Genomic DNA, 27,335 nt, shown 5'->3' with positions numbered 1-27,335 from the left:
ATGGGGTACTGGTTCCCCCTGTGCCTTCAGGTAAGAAAAGCCAGCTGTTCCATCCTGCTCATGGACTAGAGGACTCTTACCTTTACATAGTACCCTAGTATCGCAACCACAATACACTATCCTATTGCCTGAGCACCTATATGTAGTAGGTACTTAATAAAGGCTAGTACCTGTTTTCATCTCCAAAAGGTATTGTAAAGTATACAAGACATTATTTTCTCTTTAATAGCTAAAATAAACAGCTTCTTAGTAACCTTTATCCCTTTACCCTTAAGTCTTTCTTGCATAGAAAAAAGTAAAAAGACACAAGTGGAAGACAGAGTATTATAAAGAAGATGAAGAGACTATGGGAAGAGGATGGAATGGAGGACAGACTAGCATAGGGAACAGAGAGGCGCCCAGTGAACTTGACGTGTCTGCTATTTCAAAAACATGATCCTTCCAGTAAGATAATGAATGAGGAAAACATTTTCATTTTCTTTTCTGACAGCTGGGGCATAAATGGTTGCTGCAATAGTATCAGAAATTATTGGACATTTTGAGCATTCTTGCTAGTGAGGCGCCAGCATTACAGCCAATTTGAAGTACTGGCCCCAAGGTGCCCTAGCAATTTTGTTTTTCCAATGCAAGAATGTCAGCTTTAAGACAGGAGTGATGTATGCTGTCTAGTGGGCAGCATGCTGGCCAGACATCACACTTAGAGAGCATCTCCCTGTGCACTGAGTTCTAGCTCGCTGTCCTTTGCAAATAGTGCTGCCCAGGAACAGAGGTTGCTCCCAGAGCTGACCAAAACTGAGAACAGCATTTACAATTCATCAACCCAAAACAGAACTCACTTCTGACATGTCATCCCTAAAAATGTGTCAAGAAACTGGTCTGGTTCCAAGGCAAGTGGGAGCTGGCTGAATCACAAGAAAACTGATCATTTCTAGTTAGGACCTGTCTGAAGGGAGCCTAGAAAGCTCCAGAAATAAAAGTGTCCAACCCACGCTATTTTACACACTCTTAAAGAAGTTTTCCTCAAATACCATGGACAACATATCACTGCAATTTAATCACCTGGTTATTCGAAGGCAACATTATAAATCAAAGAAGTGCTAAGACAAGTACTTGATCTGCAGTAATTTTTTAAATGGACCTCACACATCAAATGAACTCTTGCAATCAACCCCGACTGCCTTGCAGGTACTAGCCCTGACCACTAGGCAGCACTATCAGACCCTGAAGCCTTCACTACAACAACATCTGCTCAGCCCAATGATCAGGGTTTAATCCACTGAAGATTTTCTTCCATAAAACCACTATGAAGGAACTGTGAATGTTGTTCAGTGGGTAAAGTGCTTGCCCCACAAGCATAAGGACCTAAATTCAGTCCCCAGCACCCACATAAAAACATGTGCTATACATTCTGGAATTGGTAAGATAGAGATAGGCAGATCCCCAGAGCTCACTGGTCAGCTAATCTAGCCTAACTGGCAAGTTCCAGGGCAGAAAGAGACTTTCTCAAAAAATCCAAAGGGATGTCTCCTGAGGAATGACACCAGAAGTTGACCTCTGACCTCCATATGCATATACACACACATGGACACACATGTGCAAACCCCACACACAAACACTGTGGACTTTTCCACGGAAAATAGATCCCTGAATTTGTTTGTTAATTTTGGAACTCTTCAAACCTGTTATTAGGATAATCATGATGGAGAGAGACTTCAGCCAGAGAGAAGACACGGTCACACCGCAGCTCTCCTAGTATTACACTTTGATAACCATTTACAGTTTCCTATCTCTCCCAAGAGTGTTTGTAAGAGTCATCCACAGCCTTTCAAGCTAAGATGGAAACAACACATACATGTCTTGAGTGCCATGAGTATTCTGATCAGTGTATGTGCAGAGATACCACGGAGAGGGGAGGGGAGGGGGAGGAATACCACAAAGCCTGCCGGTTCAGATCACACTTTCAAGAACTGCACTTCAACAGCCAAGCAGAAGTGGAAAATTGGCATCAGTCGATAAAAACAGCAATTTCTCTCTCTACTCTCCCCACTGTTATTGAGCAATGCCCTGTTAGGACTGAAGATCTTTTCTAAACCTTTGACTGACTACCTGATTAATAAGTACTGCAACATAAAGCCTATTCTTTCGCAAAGGTGAGGCTGTTGAAACATCCCAATATATAGATTCAACCTATATGTCTCTGCAGTTACTTTGCCATTCCTGTGAAAAACTGGCTCTTCAGAGAAGATATCGAATGGAAACCCCATATAAGATACTAGGAACAAAGGTACATCAAAGCATGAAAGTCATGATGTCAGTTTGTGTGTGTGCACAAAGACATACAGGATGGCCAGGAAATGAAAATGAAGGAAAATGTTGATGAAGTATCTGGTACTATTTATGGATCATTATTTATATCACAAAAAAACTTAAAAGTTATATGTTTTATGATATGAAATCTATAGTTTGACTTTATAAACAAAATTTATTGAGCTCAGTTCTTTCTTACCAGTAGTGTTTTATTAGTGATTTCTTTTTTGAAAACTAAGTGATACATGCCATTAGCTCTAAACAAAGAGCTAATCAAAGAAGGATAAAATGAATATTACAAGCAGTTCCAAGATCAACTAGAAATAATGGTTTTTAAAATGAAATGTTACCAAGAGGCAGAGGCAAGAGAATTGCTGCAAATTCAAGGCCAGTTTGGACTGCACAGTGAGACCACATCTCAAAAAAAAAAAAAAAAAAAAAAAAAAAAAAAAAAGTTAGGTTAGGTTATTTCTATAAAATCAGCCTACTCTAGAAGCTTAAATTTAGAACTAATAGTAATTTGGACTATACAGCAATTTACATAGCAAATTTTAAATTAGCAATAAGGAGACTCTGGTACGCTAAATAATCAAATAATGATGTCCAAGTTGTTTCTCAGTTGTTTATAGGCAAACAGAAAAAGACTTAAAAGCTTACTACCATAGCTTCCCATCCAAAAGTACAGCTCTCCACATTGCATACACACAAAGATTTCTTTCAATTCTCATATCTTACATATTACAATATTCAGAGTCACATCAAATAACAGAAAATTTAATAATTTATTTTGAAGCACCTGCCACCAAAATGTTTTTCCTCAGAACTCTCTATAAAATATGCAAGCACCCAGTTGTTTCAATCAATGTAGTAATGCAGTTGTAATAATTTAGGCTCAAGTGGATGGTAATCTTTATTCACTCATTTGGATAAAAAGACTGAAATAGTCAACTTCTTCATACTGTGTTTTCCCAGACATATCTAATTGTATTCTCAGGTATACAAAATAGTACTGTCCACAGGCTTCAGGATAAAGCAGTGAGCATGAGGCCTGGGTACCATGAATCTCCTTACAGCAATAAAAATATTTTCTCCAGTACATTCCTTAATACCTTTTAATGACTTGGCCACACAAGCAAAAAGCTGGGATTCTGCATGCATCAAGGCAACACACAGCCTTTCCTCTCTGTCACAATCAGCTCACATTTCACTGAAAAACCAAATGCACGCTCATCCTCAACTCCTCAGTGGGCTCATGCTAATCAAAACCCTTAAGGGTGTTCTTAGCCTTGACATATGATTACCCTTTGCCACTGTCAGTGTTAACTAAAGCAGTCTCAGCTGATACACATTCCAGGTAATATGCTGAAGAAAAATAATTCCAGTCAAAATTGCAAAAGAAGCAATCGGTGTAGAAGTTACATAAAGAATACTGCATCCTTAATTTTAGTAAGCTTGTTGATTATAACCAGCACAAAGTTACCTAAGCAACCAGTCTGAAGCACACACACTGCCCAAGTGTGTCTTTATTTATGATGGTGGCTCAATGTCTAGAAGTTTGTTGCTGCTAGAACTACAGAAATCTATCAGATCTGTTTGTGGAAGGGGAACCCTCTGGAATGTACAGTTTTACCTCATGGGCATGTGACACTAGACAGTAGATACTTCATATAAAAATTACATAAATAATATAAAGTAAAAACTAAGGCTAAGGCATAGAGTTGTTTAGCTATGAGTAAAATCATAAAACCAGAGACATTCACAGACTCATTTACTCTTGCCACAGAACTGAAAAGTAGTCTATTTTTATTTCCAAAATGTGATACACTTACGTAATTATTATAACCTAAATGTTTGGGAGTATTAGAAAAGACTTCTAAAATTACAGCAGATGCTATCAAATCATGTGTAATAAGCAAAATATATTGAACTGCCAAACTTGCTATAATTGCTAATGACAGGTGACTCTATGTAAAAACCAGCAGGCCTCATCGTCTCTGTGTTTCTATCCCTGTCACTTGGGATCCTCAGATCACCTTCAAGTATAGTACACAGTCACTGATGATCTGGGAAGTTCACAAGGCCATAAAGTTGATAAAGACTCTGATGTAAAGAAAGAAAACACTTGGCAGCCAGAAGTCTCCAGTTTACAAAGAAAGTGCAAAATTCTTACCTTTCTGTACACCAACATGTTGGGTGATTCATCCGCCACCCCATTGCTGGTCTGCCCATAATTATTCCCCTGGGCCATGTCACCCAAAGCTTGGTCCACTCTCAGATTCAAGGGTTACCAGCCTGCCCTGCAAAGAATTTGAGAGGTTCAATGAGATGGAGTGCTCAAGGAGGCAGGACCCCTTAACTTATCTTCCTATTTGCATGGCCCAATCCACAAGAAGCTTACAAGCCTGGGCTGGCTGGAGGACATGGAACGTTCATAGACTTTAAAAGAAGAGTTTACACCCGGAATATCACCTGGAATTTTAGCTGACAAGCTTCCAGTTAGAAACAGCCTTCTGGCTATTGATTTTGTAGGCTTGGTTTTGAGGTCAGTGTTTCTTAACAAGTGTTAGACGCTCACTTAACACCCGGTGGTTAGCACTTCCCTGGTACTCACAGTTCTCCCTTAGTGCTTGACTCCACTTACTTGACACTTTTCCCTGACAGAAAAGCAACAGCAATGCAGCCCACTTTTTCCTAGGTGGCTGCTAGTTTCCCACTACAGGCGCATCAGAGGCCCACTGCCCACAAGTGTCGTTTTCCAGCACGTTTGCTCTCCATCCTACCCCCAGCCCCACACAGCCTGGGCATCCGCTTAGCCACTTTGACCGGCCTTCTCTGGCTCCTCCGCTGCTCCCACCCGAGTCCGCTCTGTCCCTCTGGACACAATCATGCCTAATCTCTGCAAGAAAGCACCCAAAATAGGTCCAGGCAACCCGAGGCCGGTGGGAGGTTCAGCCTTGGGCCACCACCTGGATCACCCTGAAGAGAAAACCTAACTGCACACGCCTCAGAGACATCAGCCAGAGAGGAGAGAGAAAGCAAGCGAACCCCAGCTCCCCTTGCTCGGCCTTGGCTCACGGCGGCAGCAAATGGCAGGCAGCCTTGCCCCGCGCAGCGAAGCACCCATCGGCGGCACCGGGCAGCAGTTTCAGCACCGTGGACCTCGGGGTGCGCGGCGCCCCAGCCCGAACAGGCGCGCCGCTCCGGGGGACGTTCGCTCCCACGGGCGCCGAGCGAGGGCTGGGTACGGGCCGGGGGTCCCAAGGACTCCGGGAGGCGCCCCCGCATCCCTCCCGCCTCCTCCATTTACCTCCTCGGCCAAGGTCACGGCCCCTCGGCGGCTCCCTTCCCGGGCGGGCTGAGGGCAGGCGCTGTCAGCTGGCGGCGAGCGGAGCAACCAGGCAGGGCAGCTTCATCACACTCGGCGGGTGCGGATGCCGCGCCGCCCCTGCGCCCGCTGTTCAGGCGACCGCCACCCTCGCCGCCGCCCGTGCACAGGCGGCTCCGGCAGCCACCGCTCGCGCCCGCTCCCCGGGGCTGCCTGGCTGGCTCCCTCCTCCTCCGCTTCTCCTGGGGGCACTGGGACCAGCCGAGCGCGCGCGGGAGTCCAGACGCCCGCCCGGCCTGTGCGCGCGACTGGGAGGAGGGAGGAGGCGACAGTCACGTGGGGCAGGGACGTCCGAAGGTGCCGTGCCGGCTCGGATGGGCTCCGCTAGGCGGCTGCCACACCCCTGGGTGTCCCGGTCTCCCGACCCTGCAGCCCCTGGGGAGTACAGGCCCTGTCCCCCAGAGTGGGCCAGGCACAATCCCGCGCCCCGCGCCGGCGCCGCAGGCCTGGAGATGCACACTGAGCGCCCGTAAGCAGGAGGGATGAAGGGTTTGGCGGTGGGTGGGCGGATGGGGCGGATGGATGGATGGATGGATGGATGGATGGATGGATGGATGGATAAGGCCCCCTTGCAGCTAGCAGGTTTGCATCACGTGCTGGCAATCCTGCTGGCAGAACTAAGGAAGAGAACGATTGAGAAACAGGGAAGAGAGATGCTCAAATATCCCAGAACTGAAAGCCACCGCAGGGACCAAATGACTCATTCGCAGAGCACACCCCCCACCCCCACCCCCACCCCCCCACACACTCACCGTTTGCCTGTGGCTGCCACAGCCTTCCTAAGTTGGAGAAAGGAGAAGGATTTGGAGGTTGCGACCTAAAGAGGAAAATCTCCCACCTGTGACATCGAAGGGCTAAAGTCTGGGTGCTTTAATTCACCAGACTTAGAGGAACTTGACTCTTTCCTGTCTATGACTTCTACCTGTGTTCAAAGAGAGTCTGGGGTTGCAGATAGCTCTGATCTACTCTTCAGGGTCCTGTCACTAATTCCATAAGGGTTAGAAGGATATGAAAGAGAAAAGACCTTTTTTTCCAGGGTTGTAATAATGAAATGTACATCCAGCTGTCTGGGACATTAGGAAGTTGTAGGAACCTGAGGGCCTGAGATGGTTGTTTCTTCTGATGGCTGAAAGGTATGCAGCCAGGGAGGGAGGGGGATAATTTAGCCACTGCAATTTTGTGTGTTTGCAGGACTGTACCTAAGGCGTCTTACCAATGAGCTATATATACCACACTCAACGCCCATGACCCCTTTCCTGAACTCTTTCAAAAATTTTCAGTCAGGATCTACCCAGGCTAGCCTTAAAGTTACTCTGTGGCCCAGGCAGGCCTGGAGTTAACCGTTCCCCCTGCCTCTGCCTCCCAAAGACTTGGGATTACAGGCCTGTGACATCAATCAGACTTGATTCCAGTGCCCTCTGTTGTTCCTTTGTCTAAGCAGAGACAGGTAGACTTAAGTGGACCAAGACTGCTATTCAGGTAGCTGTGGGTGCCAATCACTTCCCTAGCTGTGCCCTAGCTCTGTCAGGTGTCACTCAAAAGAGTAATATTTACCTAATTTGGCCACTGTTCTAAGTACCAGGGACAAGACCATTTTCCCAGACCTGTTACCCTCAGCCTAATCCAAGTTCTCTCCTACTCTCTCCAATCCCCCAAATCTTTTCAGTGCTCTGCAAAATTCCCTTTGTTTCCAACTTCTTTGAAGGTTTGCTTAGTATTCTTGCTCTAGTTGAAGTCTGCTGCCCCCTGTTCATCCTCTTCCCTCCCTACCTTGTCCTTTGCTCTGGCAACTCTTGGTATATTGATGTGGTTTAGGATGAAAAATGTGGAAAGAGCCACTGGGTGTTCTTACTAGTCTGGCCACTTTCTTCCTGAACGGGAACTGCCTGAGGGATTCTGTATGACTGGTTACAGTTGCCACTCAGGGATAAAGGAAGAAGCTTCCCAGCACCAGTATGATTCTTTTTCTGTTATTGTGAAGTCTCACTACACACACATTTGTGGCACTATATGAGAGACAAAATATTACATCAGTCACCTTAATATTCCGGAACTCACATTCCAATTTAAACTCAGCGATATAGCCTGGATCTCCCCAAATCCACCCAGACTTTAGATTTTAATAAGTTCTCTTTTGTACTTTACTCCTACATAGTGGGGACCTTTATGCTATAAATAAGAAAAATAGACAAACATGGATATTATGGAGGTTTTTTCTGTTTCAAAAACACATAAATATGATGTAATTATCAACCATCATCGTTCAAATTCATTTTACAATTTTCTTTGTGAACCATATATTTTGTAATACTTTTATTACACAGGTTAAATTACAAATTATTATATCCATTTTTACATGCCAAACAAAAACTCTGGTTAACAGAAAAATGACCTGTAGGTTCATCGCATGGCAAAGACTTTTCAAAGTTTTATCCTTGGGGCTGAAGAGATGGCTAGGAACACTTGCTGCTCTGCCAAAGGACCCAGGTTTAGTTCCCAGCACCCACATGGTGGCTCACAACCACCTGCATGCATGTGCTACACATATATATACTCAGGCATACACATAAACATGAAATAAATTGTTTTAAAAAGTTTTTATCCTTATGTCTAACTTCAACAATTTTATCTTGGAAAAGAAACTGTATTAGTATTTTTGAAATAAAGAAAATAGTTACCGATACAGGCATGCTTTTTCATTCAACTAGCACTTTTTTTTTTTAATCTTTTTGAGACAGGGTCTCCCTGTAGTCCCAGCTGGCCTGAAACTCACTGTGAAGGCTGGCCTTGAACTCACAGAGATCCACCTGCCTCTATACAAGTACTTTTTTAAAAAATATTTTATTTTTATTTTTATTTTATGTGTATCTTATGTGTATGAGTGTATTGCTTGCATGTATGTAATTGTACTCATGTTGTGCAGTGCCCATGAAGGTCAGAAGAGATCATTGGATACCCTGGAACTGGAATTACAGATGGTTGTTAGCTGCCATGTGGGTGCTGGGAATCAAACCCAGGTCTTCAAGAGCAGTCTGTGCTCTTAACCACTGAGCCATCTCTCCAGTTGAAAGTAGTTATTTACTGTGCATGAAACTTTCTTATTTTTCTACAAAGAATGAAAAGAAATACAGTAGGTGTCTTTGTCCTTGAGGCATCTCCCATTGGGAAGGTAAGATTCCCCCTTGTTCTCACAACTTGATCCAGTCTGACCAACAGCTCCTCCTGACTCTGCCTGGAAACGGCCACCTCTCTGCTTCTTCTCTGCTGCCCCTCTTCTCTGAGCCAGAACTGAGTACATCCTGGACAAAGGCAGAGGCCTCCCCACGGGTTTCTCCGCTCGCACCCCTCCCTTCAGGTCAGTATGCCACCCATGGCAGCCAGAGTGATCATTTCTAAAGTAAGTTACCTCATTTCTCTACTTCACATCTCCCAATGAACCCTGGGTCTCTCAAAATGAAAGGTGTCCTTAAGATGTCAACAATGGCGAGGGTGATAGGACGACGCTGTTGCCACTCTTGATCTTGGTGTGCTACCTTGGCTCCTCACTCTGTTCCAGACACATGGTTCCCCTGGATTCTTTACATATTTCAGGCATCCTCTGCCTGGAATGCTCTTCCTTCACATATTGTGACCTCTCTTTCTTCCATTCTTAACTCAGAGATGCCTTTTGTTGGGTCCTGCTGTGTCGATTCTCCTTGCCCTCCTCAACTTCCCTATACTGATTTTTTTTCTACCTGGAGTGTCTATTCCTTATACTATAATGATGCAGCTTGCTCCTAAGTACATTTGCTGTCTCTCTTATAAAAGAATTTAAGTTCCATGGTGCCATTCACTGCCATATCCTCGGACACACGTAATCTGTCTGACAGGACAGGCATTCCTTAATTACCTGTGTACCTAAGGATGGAGAGGGATATGAATACAGCTCACTGTGTACCCCTGGGCAGACTGGAAGAGCAGCAGTCAACACCCTCGAACTGAACCGAGTAGCATCAAACCCCACAGTGAACAGAAATAATCTGTCCTTCAAACCTGCTTCCTCTGCATCATCAGGGGAGAAAGCAAGCTTTTCTCCCATCATACACCCGCTTCACAGAGGAATACTCTGAGCACTAATTAAATGGCAACGTGAAGAACGCATTTTGATTTTCTAGTAAAAAGCTCATTATTAATTTGAGGCTATTTGCTGTGTGAAAGAATTGTAAGTGACACAGGGCAAGCAGGAAGATGAGAAGAGAGTTAGAGGGAGAGGGCTGTTCACAGCAGTCCATTGGAGTTTTACAGGATAATTGCTTTAAAAGTCATATAAGGAAGTGAAGAAGTGTGGTTTCAGATCTTTATGAAATAGCATCTGTGTAATCAGCTCTCTATTATTTACAGCACAATACATTCATTATTGAATTATTCCCCGCTCTTGCAATCCCTTTGTCCACTTTGTGGCCATTTTCCTGCTAATTATCCACAGCAGTATCAGAGCACTGGTGAAGGAAAGGGGGATGTGAAATTAAGATTTGTCCTTATCACGCATCTATTCCTCTCACTTTCCCAATAAGATTTTTAAGTTCTGATCTAATGCCATTCCCAGATTACCCAGTTCTAAAATGCTGGTCACTCTTGATGAGACTCTGAGTAATGTTCAGGATAGAATTCTGAAAGTGTTGACAGTTAGAACTTGCCTTTGAGATTGATGAAACAACCCTGGAGAAGGCATCTGAAGATTCACTTGACTCCTTTTCTTAGAATCTGGGGAACACTAGGCAAACAGCTTGACCAGCCTCTGCTTCCTGTTCTTCAACTGCAAAATGTGATTTGTGCCATGGGTTGGTTTTGTTCTCCTATGAAAATCTCTATTCTGAGGTATGTCCGTCAGCTTTCAAGCACTGTGGTAAATGTCTAAGTTCATCAACTCATGAAAAGTTTGTGTATGTTCACGGTTTAGGAGGTTCAAGTCCATAATCAGCTGACTATGTGTTTGGGCCTGTGGTGGAACAGCGTGTTATAGAGAAGAGTGAGGCAGAGCAGAGCCACTCTTGAGCAGAAAGGGAAAAACAAAGAGGGAGGACCTGAGCTCCTTTCAAGATCATAACCCCAAAGACTTAAAGTCCTCCCACCACGCCCTGCCTCCTGCAGGTTCCACCACATCACAGCAACTCCCTGCTGGTGACCATGCCTTGAACATTTCAGCCTTTGAGGGACACTCCAGCAACAGTCTATAGCAAATTAAGTATTGGAAAGGCAGTCTAGATCAATCATGTTCTCCATATCAAAAAAAAAAAAAAACATTAAAAAAAAAAGTAATCTAGAAATCAACCATCATTTCTTTTGGGCAGGTGCTTGGACTACTCTGTCTACCATCTTGAAAACAGTACTTCCCGGGACTGGAGAGATGGTTCAGCGGTTAAGAGCACTGACTGCTCTTGTGGAGGACCGGGGTTTGATTCCCAGCACCCACATGGTGGCTAACAATCATCCATAACTCCGGTTCCAAGGGAATCCGACCCCACCTCTGACTCCACGGGTACTCACATACATGCAGGCAATACTTTCCTGCACATAAAATAAAAATAATCATAAAAAAGAAAATAGTACTTCTCACAGATAGTGTGTTGCATTCAGAATGTGGTGAGGGAGAGGTAGTACCTCAGAGAAAGGGAAACAGTAGTGTCCTTACAGGACAGCAGAACATGGCCACGGCAGGCCGTCCTAGGATTCTCATCAAGTGGCATGTGCCAGCAGAGCTCAGCACCTGCATGACGGACTGACGACCCCCAAAGCTGGGGAAGCACAGAGCACCTCAGCTGTCATTTGGTTTCCTACTCTACATCAAAGACCAACCTGCAGCATGGACATTAAGGAAAACAGAGTTCAAATAGCCTAGCAATGAAAATGAAGACTAACTCTGCATTGTAAACAAAGAAACTGCACTTTGAGGAAAGTGAATTTCCCTTCTCAAGGTGCCGTACCAGGGAGAGTTCAAGCTAGAACATGACCCCCAACCTGTATGTTCTAAATATGGTGCTTCCCATATGATGCGACTTTGCCTCTGAGAGGTCACTGCTAGCCTAGGTCAAGGAAGAAATAGCAAAGTCACTCTCAGTAGGGCTCAGCTCTGGAGTCAGAGCAGTGCAAGTCATGAGAGCAGAGATTTGGAAATGAACTCCTCAGGGATTTTGCAAAGCATGATGAGTACTATAGTTTAGATAGTAAACATCCATCAAAGTCTCCTTTGTTAATTGCATTGCCCCTGGCTTGGTGCTCTTGAGAAGTATTGGAAACATTAAGAACTGAGGCCCAGTGAGAGGTCTGGTCAGTGAGGGTGTGTCCTTGAAGAGGGTAGTGAAGTCAAGACCCTCCCTCTCTTCCTGTTTTTCTCATCCCAGCAAAGAGATTTTGTCTCTCCATGTGCTCACACCGTGATGTGCTGCCCTACACTAGGAGCAATAGCTCTACCCACTCATGGACTTGAACCTCTGAAACTGTGAGGCCAAATAGACTTTTTCTCTTTTTAAGTTGATTATCTCCAGTGTTCATTATAGAAACATAAAACTGACTAATACATAGAGGAAAGAAGAGAACAAAGATTCAGTCGCTATTCCTAAAATGCTATAGAATATGGATGTACAAACTGGTTTGGTACCCAGAGCCCATCCATAGCCAAGTTTTATAATAAAGTTCAACAAATGATTCATTGTAATCTCTCATGATAGATGGGCCTTTCCCACAGCAAAGATGGATAGGAAAGACAGACATGTGACTTTCTATAGTGCAAAACATTAGGGCACATGCATATAAAGTGCTGGGATAAGACAGGAGTCCAGAATATTTTTCATAAAAGAGGGAACCTTTAACAGGAAGTTTAATTTTGGTGAGGAAATTTCCAAGGACAAAGAGCGCATAGGACAGGTATTTCAGGTAGTCAAAATGATGTATCCTGAATTACAGAAGTCAATGTAAAAGTTTGTTGGATAACAAGAGTTTGATGTGGTTCATCTTAGAAGCTAACCTAGATGGAGATGAGCCTGAGGTCTGTGTATTAATTGTGAACAGATTGTAAGGAGCCTAGAGTCATACTAGGAAGTCTGGGCCCTAACCAATCAGGAAGCATGAGCTTTGAAATGTGAACACTGAATCCCTGAGGCTCCACCAATCACACATCATGACTGACAAGCCTCCCTTCCTCTTCCAATCTGTACTTTAGATGGTCCGTCAGGCTACATTAATGCACCGTGTTCATGGAGCTTTGTGTTCAGTTTGAGGACAGGATTTAGAAAAGAAAAGTTCTTGAATAGCAGCTTATTAGACTGAAAGCTGACTAAAGGTGATGCAAAGAATGACGATTAATTTACCAGGATCCACTGGAAAGGAGGACTTCATGGAGAAGAGTCAGAGTTTTCCTTCAAAATTTTGTTTCTAACTGGGCCAATGAACAGCATCTCAAGTAAGAGAGCAGACAGCCCACCTACCAAATATCTCAGTGGTACAGAGCTATGGGGAGTAGCTAACTTCGGGATAATAGCATGGAGACCCATGGAAATGAGAGCTCCAAATGAGATGAAGTGCAGTAAGGACAGATATTAGGTCCCAAACTCGGATTGGTGCAGTGTTTTTGCCCCCCTCATACTGAACCTCTAACCCCAAAGGGACCGTATTAGGAGAAAAGGCCTTTGAATGAGATTGGGTCATGGTAGCAGAAATTCATGAATGGAATTCGTTGAGCCAGGTGTGGTGAGGCACATCTGTAACCCCAGCAACTAGGGAGACTGAGGCAGTAGGATCACAAGTTCAAGGGCAGCCTAGGCTACATAGTAAGTTCCAGGTAAGCCTGGGCTACATAGTGATGAATGATGGTCTCCATAAAAAAAGGTCTGTGACAGTTTGTTCACCTTTTTGCCATATGCAGTTAAAGAGAAAAGCCTGCTGTCTATGAGGAAGTAGGACCTCACTAGACACTGGATCTGAGAGCATCTTGGTCTAGAACTTTCCGAACTCCAGAACTGTAATATTTATTGTTTATAAGTTATCCAGTTTGTGGCATTTTTGTTATAGCCATAGACTAGACTGAAACAATGGGAGAAGATTGGATTAGCGCTAAGAAAACAAGTGAACATCAAGTGAAGAAGACATGAGTTTGTTAGTGGTTTTGTTAGTTTCATTTGTACTTGAAAGCAAACCAAATATTATTCAAAAAGAAGATGCATCTTTGCACAAAATATAATGCAACGTCAGATTAGAATTGTACAAATACAGTGATGAAGTATAGATCAAGCAAATGGGATGATACAAGTTGAACCCATCATGACACTGCTCTATGTAGAAAAATCTAGAATGTTAAAAGTGCCAAGTGCCAAGCACATGCCCTGCCAAAATCAACTTGTAGTTTATACTTTACCATACTTTACTGTGTTGCCTACCCTAGTCTAGGTGCTTAGCAGGAACAAGGTGAGTATTCTCTGAAGAAGCAACTCAACAAATCTGAAGGGACACACTAAGGATGATGAAGGAGCTCAAAAACACACTGATGACCTGAGGAGAAAGACATTTAGTCCATGAGAAAAAAAGGCTTATGTGATTTTCCATCACTGCCTTAAAATATTAAAGAACTCTCAACTAGAAAAAGATGCAAACATAATCTTTCAAGCCCCAGAAAACAAACTTATATATGATTGCTGGAAGTTTCCAGGAGAGAGATTTTGTACAACGTGAAAAAGTACTTCCTAACAATTAGGGTAGCATAAAATGGGCTTACTGAGAGAGTGAGCTGTACTCCCATGAAAATACCTGAGGAGAGGGGCATGGCCTCTGCCAAAAGAGCACTGAGAATTCTTGACACACTGAGGGTGCTGGTTTTGGTGATCACAGAGGTTACTTCTAATTCCCAGGTATCTGACTATCAAATGACATGGCCCAGGTGGGAAGGAAACATTACTGTTTTCCCATAAGGGCTTACAATGCTTTTAAGTTAAAGTGATATTAGATTGACATGGAAATATTTAAGACGGGTGATGTCAATAATAAGTTCTCTTGCCGAATTCATCTGGGGGTAGGGTGGTGCCAGGGAAGACCTCATGTGCGGGAGAACCACCTATTTAGCTTTGAACATGGGCTAGATGGGAAGTAAGTGTGATGATCATGGCTGAAGGGGGACTATGGCAGAAGCTGTCTATAGCTTTATTACATACCCAGAGACATTTAATGCCTATCAGTACTTGGTTATTTAAATGTATCTTACAGACTAAAAGGTGACTCAGCAGTTAAGGGCACTGGCTGATCTTGCAGAGAACCTGAGGTTGGATTTTCAGCACCCATATGACAACTAACAACTATCCGTAACTCCAGTTCCAGGGGATCCTATGCCCTCTTCTGGCCTCCATGGGCATTGCACTCATGGGTACACTTACATACATGCAGGCAAAACACTCACACACATAAAATAAAAATTAACTAAATTATCTATATAATCTTCAGCTGCATCTGTCCATCCTCAGATGATGCAAATCTTGTCATATCAGAATACAAGTACCTCAAGTTCAAGACTCACCTATCATTATTATTTTAGTTTACTTTCCTGTGATTCACTTATACTTACAAATTTTATTCACAGATAGTCCTTAAGGTCTTCCAACTAATAAGTATTAGCAGTACTGAGTTTTGCTTTTAAGATGTAAAAGAAGCAAAAGGGGAAAATCGAAAGAACTGACATTTATATAAATTAACATACCTGAAAGATATTTTTTAAAATAGTTTTAAAACTTGTGCCTAAGGTAGTTAATAATGCCTGTCAACTTGGAATACCATCAGAAGTCACCTTGTGCATTAAGGTTGTGACTTGCTGAATGAACATAAAGCAGTCTGTCCTGAAGAGCTTAGCTTAGCACCCTGAATGAAGCTTCTCTCTGTATTCCATACATTTTTCAGTCTTTCGGTCTACTTGATACTGAGTGGTTTCTTCTTACATTCCTCAAATATTAGATTCTGAGGGTATTTTTCCTTATTATAGGTAATTCCAGGGATAAGTTTTCAGTCTATACAAACTAATAGCATAATAATAATAACACTTACTTTTGATTGTCACAGCCCATGAACTAGATACCCAGACAATAATATTCTTTTCAAAGTTTTTCAGAGTCCTTAGCCCACTCTGCAGTCACCTGTAGCCAGTTTGACCTACACAGGTCTATTGATTACTTTTCTGTTGCTGTGATGAAGCACCATAACCAAAGCACCTTATAGAAGGAAGACTTTATTTGGCTTGTGGCTCTAGAGGGTAAGAGTCCATCATGCACAGTAGGAGGCAGTGGGAACAGAAAGCTGAATGCTCCCATCTTCAAGCAAGCACAGGAAGTGGAGGAGTAAACTGGAAATAGGGAAAGGCTATGACATCTCAAAGCCAACCCCTAGTGACATGATTCCTCCAACAAGACTGCCCCTCCTAAACCTCCACAAGCAGCAGCACCAACTGGGGCCAAGTGTTCAAATACATGAACATTTGGGAGACATTTTCATTCAAAACACCATGGCAGTAGGCCTAGTCTCTGGAGCCACCCTTCTTCTGGTCATGTTGAGCTGGAAAACAAGCGTCCCTGAGCTCCCAAACACCATAGCTCCTAAATCCAATATCTGTCTGACTGACAAGAAAAAATGTGTGTCCTTTCATTTTTACTCAGTTATCAGAAGTACTATGTGTTGAAGACCTGAGCACATGAGGGTTCAGCAGAAGGAACGCTGCCCCTGACTGACAAACCTTCCCTGGAGAAGGAAGTGACATTCCAGACTGATGATGTATCTTGGCTTCCAGCTTTCCCTCCTTTCTGGAACTTGTATGTGACACTTGCAACCATCCTGAAAACCCAATTCTCCACCTCACAGAAGCATGGGATGAGCTCTTAAACATGGCTGATGTGGTTTTGCCCTGGCTCACATCAGATTGTTAGGAAACCTTTCAGGAGAAAGGACCAACATCCCCCCCCCCCACACAACTTGGCCACTACAGGTGGAGAAGGTTCGGGAAGGGGCCCATAGGAGTCCCTGATGATGCCAAAACACCTTCCCCAGAAATAGAAGCTTACTGTCTGAATCACTCGGTATTCATTAAGCTCCTACATTGTGCCTGACAAGTTTCTGAATGATCACAGCCCAAGTATGTGGAGAATCATTCAGATCCAAAATAGAAACTTGGAGAGCTACTGAAGTAGCTCGGAGATTCCCAAGATGAGCTCAAACCCTGTCATCTCACTTTCGTTGTCTACTCTAGATACCAGTTCTGGGACTTTTTATTCGGTTCTGGGTTTGATTTTATTTTGTTTTGCTTTGCTTTGTTTAAATCAGCATCTCACTGTCTCACTGTGCAGCTCAGTCTGGCCTGGAACTTGTTATCTTCGTACCTCCACCTCTTAAGTGCTAAAAGTACACACACAACTACATGTATACACCATCATGTGTTAAAATGCACAAGACCATTGCCCAGTCACTTGAATCATGGAATAGTTTCTTAAAGGCTTTAGAATGAAATCCAGGCTTTCTTCTGTGGCGACCAAGACCCTAAATCATCTGGCTTCTTATCCTATCACCTCTCCAACCATGCTACCTCTCCCACTACTTTTGTGTCTGTCAGCTTTCTAATGCCATGGAAAATACCTAAGACATGAACATATAATAAGGAAAGATTCTTTTCAGCTTCATATTTTAGAGGTTTCAGTCCACAGTCAATTGGGGTCTTGCTTTCAGGCTTGTGACACAACATGTCATAGAAGTGTGCAGTGGTGTTTAACTGCTTGTCTGCTGGCGTAGAGTGACAGAGAAGAAGGAGCTAGAATACCACAATCCCCTTCAAAGGTATACCCCAATGACCGGAAGACTTCCCATGAGTCTCCACCTATTTTCACTTGCAGCGTCTCTCAGTGGTGTTAAATCAGAAATGAAGCCTTTAGCATACTGGCCTTTGAAGGACATTCTAGGCCCAAGCTCTAGCAATCACCCTTTGCTCAAAACCCAAGGAGTAGGATACCTCTCTCTTATAGAAGTCTTTCCATAGAAGAGGAAGACAGGAAAAGTCTGCCAGTAAATAAAACTGATAATAGCTTATATGAAAGCCAGACATGAGCACAGGATAAATCAGCCTCACTGGAATCGTACAGTAAAAATAGATCAAATGTGAGTTCCTTTTTGTTGAGACAGGGTCTCTATTTACGTCCAGGTGATCTGGAACTCATTGTATAGATCAGGTTGGCCTCAATCTCACAGATCACAGAGATCTGCTTGCCTTTACCTCCTGAGTGCTGGAACTAAAGGTGTGGACACCTTTAAGCCACACCTGGCTTAAAATATGAGTTTTTTTAATGTCGTGTTTATCAAATACCACTTGTAAATATATCAATACCAGAATCTAAAGGTTGCCTAAAAATAACTGAATATCAAACATCCTTTAACCTAACACATCAATAAACACATTTATTGATACTCAGGAGGAGGATGCCCCAATGTACAATGCTGCAACATGCTAAGGACTTTGAAAAAAGGACGTCAGATGGGTGTTCTGGTTTGTTTCTCCATTGCTGTAAAAAAACACTCTGACCAATACCAACTTGGGAACAAAAGGGTTTATTTGACTTACATCTCCCAAGTCACAGTTCATCAAGGATCCCAAGGTAGAAACTCAGGGCAGGAACCTGGAGGCAGGAGCTGGAACACAGGCCATGGAGGATCGCTGCTTACTGACTTGCTCCTCTGGCCTCCACTCAACCTGTTTTCTTATACAGCATAGGTCCACCTGCCCAGGGGTGGTACCACCAACAGTGGGCTGGGCCCTCTCACATCACTCAACAATCAAGAAGATGCCCCACAGACATGGCCACAGGCTAGACCAATGGAGGTAATTCCCCAGTTGAGGTTCCTTCAACCCAGGTGTGTCAAGTTGATGCTAAAGCTATCCCGCACAAAGGGTAAAGTCTCTCTGACATTTTCCTGCCTTTCTTTTTACTGCCCCTTTACCTCCTAAGATAAGCTGAAGAGACTAGACTTCCCCTTCCTCATGACCACTCACAGACACCAGAACCTCTTTTCCTGAAAGCAAAGAAATATTATTCTAACACACACACACACACACACACACACACACACACACACACTGCACTGTGTAAGAGCTGGCCATAAATCCTCTGAGTCAAGTTCTAAAGAGGGCCCCATTTCCTGCAGGAAGAGGGAGGACTGCGTAACGAAGGCAAGATCACAGCTTTTCCCCAGTCCTCCCTCAGTCCATTACATCCATGATTGCTCGTCCTAGCTACTCCCAATTCTCTGCAACTATTCTCCATCTAACGGAAGCATAAAAATGGACAATTTTCCCTGGGTCTTTCTGTATTCATTCTAAAGTTTGCCAGGTCATACAGAACTTTAAATAATTTATCATGCTTTTTTCTTATTCATCTATCTTCTGTCACAGCATTGTTGGCCATGACCCTTGTAAGGGGTAAGGAAGGACACTGAGAGAGAAAGAACGTAGGATGTTCTCAGTAGACAGATATACCATTCAGGGCAGGAAAGCTGTGCTGTGGTAATAGACAAACCCCCAAATCTCAATGGCCTAATTTGAGAAGAGCTATTTTTCCTCAACAAAAATCAGGTGGTTAGGGATGTGGCTTAGTTGATAGAGTACTTGCTTACCCAGCAGGTACAAAGCTCTGAATTTGGTACTTAGCACTTCATAAAAAAAAAGAATCAGGTTAGTGACAGAAATGTAGTGTGTATAAAATACATCACATACATATTTAAAATATAGAATTTAAGTTTTAGCATAATCGTGTACACCTACCTATAGTACTATCGCTTGAAAGTTTAAAGAGGAGGATCATGAGTTTGAAGCCAGTCTGGACTACTTAGAGAGACCTTGTTTCCAAAAAAGATAGAAGGAGGGCTGGAGAGATGGCTCAGTAGTTAAGAACATTGACTCTTCTTGCAAAAAACCTGGATTTGAATCCCGGCACCCACATGGCAGCTAACAACTGTCCGTAACTCCAGTTCCAGGGGATCCAACAGCCTCTTCTGTCCTCTGCGGGCATTGCACGACAGGGGTGCACTTACCCACATACAGGCATAACTCTCATACACACAAAATTTACAAACAAAAAAGATAGAAGGTGAGAGGGAGAGGGGAAGGAGGGAGGGAGGGAGGAAGGAAGGAAGGAAGGAAGGAAGGAAGGAAGGAAGGAAGGAAGGAAGGAAGGAAGGAAAGAAATAGAAACATTCAAAACTACTGTACTGATCCTCTTCATAGAAGAGGAAGCAGAGCCTCACCCCTACTGGGCATTCTACCTCCGATTCTTTTGTGAAGATTATCTTGGCCCAGAAATGCTGTTCACAGACATTCTTGATAAAGCTACCTTACAACAGACATCAATCATGCTTTGCCTCTTCTGACAAAAACCCATTTCCAGAGCTGCTCAAAGTTTTGCGAACTTGCCTGTGTCCTTGTTTAAAGTAGATATAGTAAAACCTACCTCATTAGGACTATGCTAAACATTAAACAATGCCTTTGCTCCTTGGCACGCTATGTGACATGGAAGAGGGCCTCCACAGAGCTTACTTGCTTTCTTTCCTGATTTTCTTGATAAACTAGCTTCAGTCATACCTGAAGTTTATAAATGCTACAGCAAAAATGCTGGAGAGCATGGTTAACCAGAAGCAGCAAACACCAATGACTAGTACCAATCATCCAACGGTCCTTTGATAGGTTTGTATGGTGGCAAGCACCTGCAGTCCCAGTACTCTAAAGGCCAAAGCACAAGGTTGTCAAGTTTGATTCCAGCCTGAGAGACATAGTAAGATCCTATCCAAAAACAACAGGAGCCGTGCAAACTCAATCAGACAAAAACCCAGAGCAGAACTGAGGAAATGGGTAGGAGGCCTCAATCTTAGCCAAGGAACTACTGGCAGCTGACCATGGGTGAGGGAGTGATGCTAGATAGGCTGAACAGGCTCCAGTGGATGAACTCACACTGAGGGACATATATGATAGACTGCATGAAATCCTGTGGGTAGTCTATGGGGGGAGGGAGCATGCAGATAGGGTAAGGGATTAAGATGATAAAGATGGATTAAATGACATGTACAAAAATTTAATAAAAATATGTTGAAAAATAAAATATATTTCAAAAATAGTAAAATGAAAAGGAAAGAAAAGAAAATGGAAAGAGCTTCTTGGTGGTACTAGTGATGCACAGATGATAGCGATGACATTTATGTAGTTCTTTTGCCTCCTTAGAAGAAATAAATTAAATAAATACAAGCAAAGTTCAATTCATATCATTCTTCAATGGAAATGCCAAGCTTAGCCACGGTGGAAATGCATAATATATTCTTATTTTTCTTTCTTTGTTCTATCCCCAGGTGTCCCAAGGTCAGTATTTAGTGAGGCTGTGCCCATCACCAAAAGTAACGACGGGACACTACTCAGGACAACCTGATTTAACAAGGTGAGAGAGCCTGGACAGATGGAGAACACTGTCTGTTCCCAGGAGCAGATTCAAAGAGACAGCAGCAAGCTCTTAGGTGAAACTTGCTTAAAAAGCATGGCCATTGTACCTTGCTCATGAGTTGAATTTAATTATGCTATAATACCACTGCTTTATTCATTTCTCTAATGTGTTATCAAGAACAGTCAGAGCCATTTAGTAGTCCACAGAGCCCTTTAGTGATCTCCAATTGATTAATGCCCATTGGCACTGAGAGGCAGTTTCCAGGGAATGAAAGCACACTCTTCTGACACTGTAGGTAAAGGGACTAGAGGTCTTTACACTGGAAACAAGAGCCCTCAAAGGCCTGTCCTTATCATCTGATTCCTAGCATAATGGAGACAAGAGCCAAACCACTGACCACTGTCCCTGGATCAGTATTCCAGATGGTCTTCCAGATCTTTCCTCAACTGTGTGTCCCCATGGTACATTTGACTTTCTGGAAACCAAGGTGTAGCTATCTACTTAAGCCCTTTTCTTCTAGGGATGTGATTGAGCTGAATTTAAGATCCACACACCAGTGCTTATTGTCCCAGCCCTAGGGAGGGTGAGGTGGGAGGATGGATCACTTGAGTACAAAAGTTCAAGGCCAGTTTGGACAACATAGCAATACTCTGTTTCAATTGTTAACAAGATCCCTAAAATTATACTTGGAAATTGTACAATGTGAAACAAATAGTTGTAAGCTCATGTGAAATAAGATGAGACGCTTCAACACAAGAAGAGACAAAAATTTCTATAAATTCTCCTCACAGAAAATAGGGAAATAAAGCATCTAAAAAGATGATAGAAAATACTCTGCTGGGCACAGAAGCTCACACTGGTAACACAGGCTGGAGCAGTAAGATCGTGATTTGGGTTACTTTGAACTATATAACAAGACTGTCCCAAAATAAAATAAAAAGGAGCCAGGCATGTAAACTCAGTGGTTAAACACTTTCCTAGCATGGATTCAGTCTACAGTATAGAAAAAAGAGAAAGAAAAATGTACATTAAGAATAAATTGGTATATCTTATGAAATGACTTTCTTCCAAGAATGAGTTGTCCAGGTATTTTGAAGGAATTTATTTTGGGATATTTCACAATCTATGGGCAGTAGTTTGTCTTCTGAGGAAAGAGAGACAACATTTTTCTTGCTAATTTAATTGTTGGGTCTGGTTGGTTGAGTCAGAAATGGTCCATACCACAACACCAGTACACCTGATCCTTTTGAGGAAATCAGAAGTACAGAAGTGCATTGCAGGATATCTACCAAACATGCTCATCCTTACAGCATTGTTTCCAAATGTCATCTGAGTGGCAGAAGAACAGAACTGGACTAACATCCTACGAGATAACAGCCAAGCACAGGATATGAATACTTAGTTTAAAAAAATTACTAATGGCCTAAGAATATTAAAAGGTATCTGTCTTACTTTTCCTGTTGCTGTGATTAAATACCCTGACAAAATCATCTTAAATGGGGGGTTTATTAGGGCTCACAGTCTGAGGGTACAGTCCATCATGGTGGGGAAGCCAAGGTGGCAGGAGTTTGAGACTGCTGGTCACACTGCACACAGGAAGGAAAGAGCAATGGATGCTCTCCCTCTGCTGGCTTCCTTCCTTTCAGGCAGTCTCAGGAATGGTGATGCTGTCCTTTAGGATGGATCGTCCCATCTCAATTAACCTAATCAAGATAATCCCTTCACATTAACAGCCACACTAACCATCATGTAGTTGTACCCACTTCCTAGAGAAATGCACTGTAAAGCTGTTCTGGTAGCACTGAGGAGCTCATATGTACGTTGTTGAACATATACAAAAATTCTATCTACACAATGGATTCCTTGAAATTCCCTTTGGATAGACCCAAATTCCGATCTTTAATTTTTGTAGATGTTGCACTCCCCTCCATAGACCTTATTTCATATACATACCCGCCAGTGGTACATTAAAAAACCCATATCATCATGTTTTTGCTGACTTACTGTATTACCAAGATTTTGAGTCTTTCTCAGTTTGGTGGAAAATAGTAATAAAACTATTATTCTACTAAATAGACATAGGATTCAACTGACTCCTAATGACTTATTGTTTGTTACACCCATAGATTGGTGCATCTCTCAACTCTCACCAGAGATGGTGGTTAAGATGCAGAAACAAGAGATTGTAATGCTGGGTCCTAAATGGGACACCTGTAGCATACCCTCTCCACCCAAGGCTCAGGGATCCCAAAAAGAGACATGCAGGAAGCAGATTTGACTTGAACCCACCCAAGTCTAGCTGATCCCACTGGACCCAGCAGAGTGACCTGAAGATCCATGAACAAAAATTTCTTGGCATGAGCTATTAACATTTTAGAAGTGTTTATGAGCCCAGTAAAAGCTGCTGCTGACAAAAATGGGAAAGAGCTGTAGCTGACAGCAAATGTGTGTGCTTAGACTGTGTGAGCCGCTGAGCTCAGTCTTTAACACCAAATACAGAAATAAGGGGCTTATTAACACATAGAACACATAAAATTGAGTCTCTTGAATATTCACAAAATGTGTTTTGAAAATAACACATTGAATCTAAAAACTGGGTGGCTGAGTAGATGACAAGGCAGCACGGGATATTTTCACAATGGAGTGTTTCCTACATTTTTTAAACTGTAAACCAAGAAAGCATCAAATCAGGGCTGGAGAGATGGCTTAGCAGTTAAGAGAACTGCTGCTCTCAGAGAGAACAGGGTTAGATTCCCAGCACCCATATCAGGCAGCTAATAGCCACCTGTAACTCCAATTCCAGGGGATCTAACGCCCTCTTCTGACTTCTGGGGGTACCTGTATGCAGGTGGTATACTTAGGCACACACACAGACACACACATACACATGCACGCACATAAATAAAATTAAATATTTTTTAGAAAGAAGAGCACACCGTTTGGGAATTCTTCTGAATAAAATAGGTGCTATTAATTTGAGTCACCCAAAGCATATGGAAAAACCATTGTAATATGCTAACATAAAATGAAGAAACAACAAAATGCTAGTATAAGAAGTGGAGACTTACACATCCATCTAATCTGAAGGCAGGTAGAAACTCCAGAATCTGATACCTCTTCTTTCCCTAAGCTCTCTACCCATCACAAAATAGCCACTTTGGTAAAGCTATTTAATTGCTTGGGCAATTAGTTGGGCAATTAAATTGTTTGTTAAATGAGAAAAGGGATGTTAATGAATTCTAAGAAAGTAATCACCCAGATTTTTTCTGTCAGTTCTACTGATGACTAAATGTTTGGGAGGAAATTGCCACAAGATCCGTTTTAAATCAGGTACTTAGAGCTTAAGTCAGCACACAAAATTTTAAATTATTCATCCTGTTCCTCCTTGCTGGAAGGTAACCTGACTAACCTGTTCTAGGGATGAGAAGGTCAGGTCTTTATTTTCCTTGCAGTAAGAATGAATCTGTCTCCATTTTTCTTCTTCAATTTTCCCAGAAAGTAATTATCATAAAATCATTAATGAAACCAATAGAAATGATGTGTTTGATACTCTGTGCAACAACTGATATGAATTCTGTACAGAGAGATCGCTTGTAAGCAGCTTTGGGCTTTAGATATTTAGTAACAAGGAAAAAGGCTAAAATCCAGCAACAGCCCTTAGTCGTGCTGAGATCCCCTTTACTCTCTAGTTCTCTCATTTACTCCTAGCCTCCGAGAACTTTAAAAGCTGGTGATTCTTTTTTGCAGAGCGACAACATTACAATCATATGCCGACCTCAAGCCAAGAGCTGTTCCAGTCACTTCAAACGGTAGCTTTTCCCGGTGAAAAAGAAACAAGAATGTTTTCATTGATTAAGTAGGTAGAAAGGGAATGGAAGGGCAGCAAGGACAATGAATTCATTTCTTTGCACCCGGGGAAGGAAAATTGGGTGTTGTACAAAGCATCAAATCAAATCCATTCTCTACTGCAGTATATAACCACAAACAAATGTTCATGAGCAGAGCAGAGCTGAGTGTGAGTGTGTGTGTGTGTGTGTGTGTGTGTGTGTGTGTGTGTGGTTAAAGAAAATTTATAGCTACAAAGTACAGAAATTCCACCATTACAGAGTTTTTCTTTACACTATGTGTCTATGTGTTAGTCAGCTTTCTACTACTTTAACAAAATACCTGAGATAATCAACTTCAAAAGAAAAAAAAAAAGGTTCATTTTGGTTTTGGTCCACAGGCTCAGAAGATTCAGCCCCTTTGTTTGGGGGCTTGTAGCAGGACAGGACAGCACAGTGAGAGGAAATGTCAGGGCAATCTGTTCAAGTCATGACAACCTGCACGTGAAACTCCATAATAGGAAGCGGGTAGAGTTTCAACAGCCCCTTCAAGGGCATACCCCCAGTGACTTAACTTTCTCCTTCCCACTGTCCCACTTGTAAAGGTTTGACCACCTCCTTATAGTGCCGTAGGCTATCAACCAAGTCTTTAATGCATGGGCCTTTAAGGAACCTTTACCCAAACCATAGCACATTGCTTTCCATAAAATGTCTTCACAACAAACACTCTAGGAAGAGTGACCGATGGAATAAACAGGAAACCTTAGTGTTCTCTAACAGAAGACTTCCGCAGCTGGATTCTCACTGCCTCTCTGGGGTAACTTTCTCCTGCCATCCCCCGAAGTCACACAGGACTCATTAAGATCAGGTCCTCAGGACTAACTGCCTGATCCTTTATGTTATCTTGCAGTACATTTCCTATATTTAGTCCCAAGATGTTGCATGTATTCAAACTACAATTATTAATGAAATGGGGTTTTATTGTTGTTGGTTGTTTTTTTGTCTTTTCTGACACAGGATCTCAGTATGTAGTCCAAACGGACCTTGAATTCGCAACCTTCCTGCCTCAGCCTCTTGAACCTCTTAATCTCTCAGACTTTGAGATCAATGAATGTCAATCATGCCTAACAATTATATAATAAATAAAGACAAATACTACTGTTTGTATGGGTAGTTCATAATCTAAGTTAAGAGAGGTGGCTAGAGAAATGGCCGAGTGGTTAAGAGTACTTTCTGCTCCTGCGGAGGACCCAAGTTCAGTTCCCACAGGCTGCACTCATGTGCACATATCAACACACACACACACACACACACACACACACACACACACACACACATAAATATAAACATGTACAATTAAAAAGTAAATAAATCTTTTTTTAAAAAAGGAGTAAGTTTGAGTTCTTTTAATGAAGTCTTATAGGATCATGTCCTTCATTTCATGCTAGTACAATTGAAAATATTTTAATATATTCTATATTTTGACTCAGTCTTGCTCTTTTCATTTATGATGGCTTTTTCCTTAGATTTGGAATTTTCAATCTACAATGATTTTTTTCTTTTTAAATTGACTACTTTGAATTTATGCTCAAGTTAAAATATTTCTGTGCTCTATAGATCCTAAGAAAAACAAGGGCTGCCTAAAGCCATCCTAAGTCGATAGTTTTCAAATGATGGTAACTTGGATCTCTATGGTTATGCAGAAGAAAGTAGCTTATAGCAGGAATATAGTCCTTATGATAACTACAAAATTCCAATAAAAACGTAAAATACATATTAAACAGCTTCACATAATTGTCAAAAGAGCAAGGATGAAAAACTGTAGAAAGGTAAGCTGAGGCAGACAGCTACTTTGAAATGGAAAGTATTTGTGAATCCTACTTGCATGCTTAGACCTGAGCATGTGGGCGTTTCCTGGGCAAAAGGTCACAACTGAAGGACAGAAGCCAGAGATTGTAAAACTCTCATAGGAGTAGAAAAACAGAATTGGGCCCGTGAGGGGGCAAAATACCAAAGAGAGGTAAGTCTGAAGAGCTGAAGAGCTGGAGAGCTGGAGAGCCATTTCCCCTCTAGGCACTTTCCTGCTCTAAGGGAGCATGACTTGGGAGGCTGTAACATCCAGGAGTTCCTACCCCAAACTTGTTCCTGGGCCTATGACTACAGCTCTCAGCTGAGCCCTGAAATGCAGGGAACCTGCCTTCTGTAACCTCATGGTGGTAGGAGTTCAGAACGTGCCAGGATTGCCCAGATGTACACCCAGAGCTCAGAGAAAAGCACTAACATTCTATATCAGAGGCTCTGAGCTGAGCAAGAGGTAGGTGGAGCCTTCCAAAATAACCCTGTATGAAA

General features: G+C 42.5%; 1 protein-coding gene across 1 annotated transcript; it reads left to right on the top strand.

Annotated features, from left to right (window-relative positions):
* On the top strand, nt 1-22,543 carry LOC103746895. The gene is made up of 4 exons (XM_029554122.1): nt 1-30; nt 5,227-6,161; nt 21,074-21,159; nt 22,371-22,543. The coding sequence occupies exons 1-3, from the start codon at nt 1-3 to the stop codon at nt 21,093-21,095; spliced, it is 987 nt and encodes a 328-aa protein (XP_029409982.1). The 3' UTR covers nt 21,096-21,159; nt 22,371-22,543.
* Nucleotides 22,544-27,335: the final 4,792 nt, after the last annotated feature.

The sequence above is a fragment of the Nannospalax galili genome, unplaced genomic scaffold (genome assembly GCF_000622305.1).
Source record: "Nannospalax galili isolate Female #2095 unplaced genomic scaffold, S.galili_v1.0 scaffold543, whole genome shotgun sequence".
In the NCBI taxonomy this organism is placed as follows: domain Eukaryota; kingdom Metazoa; phylum Chordata; class Mammalia; order Rodentia; family Spalacidae; genus Nannospalax; species Nannospalax galili.
Note: the sequence above shows the minus strand (reverse complement) of the source record. Positions and strands in the feature narration are given on the sequence as shown.